The 3,980-nt window shown below is 58.8% G+C and overlaps 1 protein-coding gene across 2 annotated transcripts in view; it reads right to left on the reverse strand.

Moving 5' to 3' along the window:
• Positions 1-2,589: 2,589 nt before the first annotated feature.
• Positions 2,590-3,980, reverse strand: part of FAM3D (family with sequence similarity 3 member D) — a 27,388-nt gene continuing 25,997 nt past the window's right edge. For both annotated transcript variants that reach the window (XM_006779132.2, XM_006779131.2), the window contains exon 10: positions 2,590-3,049. In XM_006779132.2, the coding sequence (XP_006779195.1) occupies positions 2,960-3,049 (90 nt within the window). In that variant the 3' untranslated portion in view covers positions 2,590-2,959. The remainder of the gene's footprint in view (positions 3,050-3,980) is intronic.

Genomic DNA, 3,980 nt, shown 5'->3' on the forward strand with positions numbered 1-3,980 from the left:
AGCAGGTGAGGAACAACTGTGGTGGGAGGAAACTGGCTCAATGATACAGACAGCTCTCTGCAGCCATTTTCTTGGGCTCTGACCTGCCCCAACCTGAGCCATGGGGGGTCCCTGTAGTGCCCTGGGAACAATGTTGAGTTTGGCAGATGTTGGCCACTTTGCATGCCCACCCCAGGGCACCCCAGGGAGCTGGTTCTAGCATGCTGCCTCCCCGGTGGGCTCTGGTGGTGCCGCTGATGGCCTGTTGGGCTCCTTTCCTGTAACCCACCAGGAGGATGACCACTGAGCCTGCCGCGGGAGGGGAGGGGCGGGGGCGGTGCATGGCCGGCAGTCCTGGCCTCGTGCTCCCAGTGAGCAGCGGCAGGTGCCTCCCACCAGCTCCGCGGCAGGCGCAGCTCCCTGGTTCTGAGCTTTTTCCCATGGAGAGCTGGCTTTCAGTGGCAGTTCCTGCAGACCCGTGGTCCCATCTCCTAGCCCAGGCCCAGGCCCAGGCCCAGGCCCAGGCCCAGGCTCAGACCAGCCAGGGGCCATGCCCACGGCCTCTCTTAGGACGGGTCCCCAGAAGCCAGCTCCAGGAAGAGGATTCTTGGGAAGTGACTTATTTAGGACAGGCCCCTGGGGACATGGGTAAGGGAGCGGGCAGCAGGATGGGGAAGGCGAAGCAACAAGCAAAGGGGAGCTTTCAGGCAAAGTCCCAGCTTCTGTCTGGTCCCAGGAGGAACTGTGCTGTGCATAGAAGTCACTTTTATGGGGTATTCTTGCTCGTGAAGAAAAGAATTCAAACATACAGAGGTGGTTTATGGTGATAAAGAAACTTCCTGCCACCTCCATTCCAGAGCAGGTGTCTGGTCAGAAGTTTTCTATTTATTTCTATTTTTTGACAACGTTTGGTGATGTGGCTATTTTATCAGTTTCTTGAACCCCTGAGAAATGGATATAACCCCCATTTACCAAAGGGGGAACTGGCTCAGGGTGGAGACATGACCTGCTCACGCCAGCAGGCGGCAGAGACGGGGGCCGAGCCAGCCGGCCCAGCTGTGGTGGGCGACTGCAGATGAGAACAAGTGGGTCAGCTGAGAGGAAAGGAGGGGCTCGGTCAGGGGTCAGCTTTCCTCAGTGAGTCCTGGGGCCGGGAAGGAAGGTGTTGGGGTTCAGTGGGAGCCCCTTGTCAGCACCTGGCGTCCAGTGTGGGCAGGGGGCCTGGCCACTTGGGACCACATGGGAGGAATGGAGCACATTTGTTTGCTTATAAAGCTGCAAGCACGGCATTGGATATTGACGTGGTGTCTGTGTGAGTGGTTGGCTGGGCTGCCAGCAGCCTCTCCACCCTTCTAATCCCTGAAGGCGGGAGGAGGGGCCTATGGAGCTGCCCGGGTGGCTGGCTGGGCTCCTTCCTCAGCCAAGCCTGCTCAAGCCACCAGGCTTTTAACCTTGATCTTGACCCCACTGCGCATGCAGCCCATGTTCCACCCGCTGTGGCCCTGTCAAAGCCTCCCACACCCATTCTTCTCCACCCCAGGTCCCGTCAGCACATTTGAAGCCGGTCTGTCCCCAGGGCTGGGGGGCTGTGAGCCAGACCAAGGGGCATGGGGCTTCAGTTCTGTCCCCAGGGCTGGGAGCTGGGAGCCCACACCGGGGGTGGGGCGAGGGGGGGGGCTTCAGTTCTGTCCCCAGGGCTGGGAGCGGGAGCCCTGAGCTGGGAGCCCACACCAGGGGCGGGGCGGGGTGGGGGGGCTTCAGTTCTGTCCCCAGGGCTGGGAGCTGGGAGCCCATCCCAACGCGCTCGGGGCTTCAGCTTCTGCGGGGCCACTGCTGGGGCTTTCCGCTTCGGGGTGGGCATCTCCACCAGCCTTGCAGTCTTCCTGCCACACATGCCAGGAGCCCGAGTGCCAGTGCTTTCTGCTCCCAGGACTTGGTCTAGGGCCCCTGGCCCTTCTCAGAGACCCCAGGGCGGGGAAAGCACCGGATCTTGTCGGTCTCGTCGCTTCAGTGGGCGCCAGCGGCTGGCATTGGCAGCTCTGGGCCAAGGACTGTCTGTGAAGCTGAGATGACCACGGGCACTAGCAGCCCTCCAATAGTGACTGGGGGAGGTGGGGGGACGCATAGGACCCCGGCTCCTGACGCTCACGAGGAGATCTCTGGGGTGTGCCCCTGGGGTTCGCTCCACTCTCTCCCACAGTCTCTACGGGCTCCTTCTCTTCTGTTTTCTAGAATCACTTTCTAAATAAACCTAAGGGCTGCGCCTGGGTACTTGGTGAAGACAGCGGGGACGCCCCCCCCTGACTCCTGCCTTCCAGGCCCCTGCTAGATCCCCCCCCTTCCCTGTCCTCTCCCTCTCATTCCAACAGCAGGTGCATGTTCTCAACGCCCAGCCCTCGGCTCTGTTCCTGGGGGTCTCACACCCTCTGCTGGGACCCACGGCACCTTTCAGGCCGAACGGAGATCCCTCCGCCACCAACCTCCTGCCTGGCTGCAGACCAGGTCCCGGAAGCTGTCACCACCTGTCTGAACGTGGAGCCCAAGTAACCCCAACCGAGACCATTTCCATCTGGGGGAGAAACGCTGCACACCGAGTGGCCAGAAAGGTCATTCAACGTGAGCAAAAATAGAATTTAATTCTGCCCGGCGGGCAGTCCGCCCTCTCTCGGGGCAACGGTCAGAGTTCCCGAGGGAAAGCACCTGTTCTCTCCACCGACAGCGGCTCCGGAGGGACCCTCCAGGGCTGGCCACCTCCGGGCGGGACGGCTGCCTCCGCCCATCGTCCTCTGCCCATCGTCCATCGCCCATCGGAGCTTGTGTTCGCTGGGAGAGGAAGCTGCAGAGAGGGCGGGATCCCCAGCACCTTCATGCTGCTCGGCCGGGTGGCCTCCCCCTGCGCTGCCCGCTGTCCGCTGCCCGCTGCCCGCTGTCCTTCAGCTCCATCCAGTCCCGCTGGCGGCTGCCAGGAGGAGCCGCAGCCCTAAAACACCTTCCGGGGCACACAGCCCTCCAGCTCCAGCAGCTCCGGCCAGCCCTCGTATTTGTTCGTGTCGCGGGTGTTCTTTAAGTACTAGAGAGGCGAGGAGAGGGAGAAATAGCGATAGAGGGGGAGGCTGCTCAGAACGCACACCTGCACTGGCCTGGTGCTTTAAAACCTAAATGCTTTCACTTCCTTCCTCCTCACCACTGCCCCCTGGTGGGCAGGGCTGGGTGTTACTAGTCCATTTCACAGATGGGCAAACAGAGCCCCAGAGGGGGTGCAACTTGCCCAAGATTTCAGAGATGGGATCACTGACTGTCATGGGGTGGTTGTGGGGACACCAAGAGTGGGGTTGGGGTTGCAGACTTTAGGCCCTCTCCCAAATTCTCCATCAGCCTCGCTGGAACATCCAAAATAATAACAACAATAATAAAAAAAAGCATACTAGCTATTATTAAATGCTTGCTCTATGCCAGGCACAAAGTGTCTTATGTAGTTAATCCTCACAGTAGCCCTAAGAAGTGCATGCTATTGTCATCCTGTGACACAGATGGGGAAACTGAGGCACATGGGGCCAAAGTAACTGCTTACGGCCACCCTGCTGGTACGCGGTGGAACCACTGTGTACTATTAATTCACATAAATGATACATGCGCCAAGGGGATACAGTCAGTTAAGATTGTGTCTAAAATGCCCAGGCTTAGTTTTTGGAAGAAAAACTGTAAATGGCAAGTTCTACGGTTGGAATAATCATGGCTAACCCTCAGGAGGACAGAATAGACTCTAGATGCTGCTCCTCTAAAACCCAGTTCCCAGGTGTGGCATCAAATGATACGATGGCTTTCATCCATCATGGTCTTTGGTTCATTTTAGAGTGATGGGTCTCAGTCAGCTGGTCATAAATTTCAGGGAAAGGATGGTGCTGAGTCTCCCTCTGCTGTCTCGGCCCAGTCTGGATGGGTCTAGAGAAGCTGTGCTATAAGGAAGAACAGCGTCTGCCCTGCATCTTCCTAGAAAGTCC

Source organism: Myotis davidii, unplaced genomic scaffold (assembly GCF_000327345.1).
Source record: "Myotis davidii unplaced genomic scaffold, ASM32734v1 scaffold189, whole genome shotgun sequence".
Taxonomy (NCBI): domain Eukaryota; kingdom Metazoa; phylum Chordata; class Mammalia; order Chiroptera; family Vespertilionidae; genus Myotis; species Myotis davidii.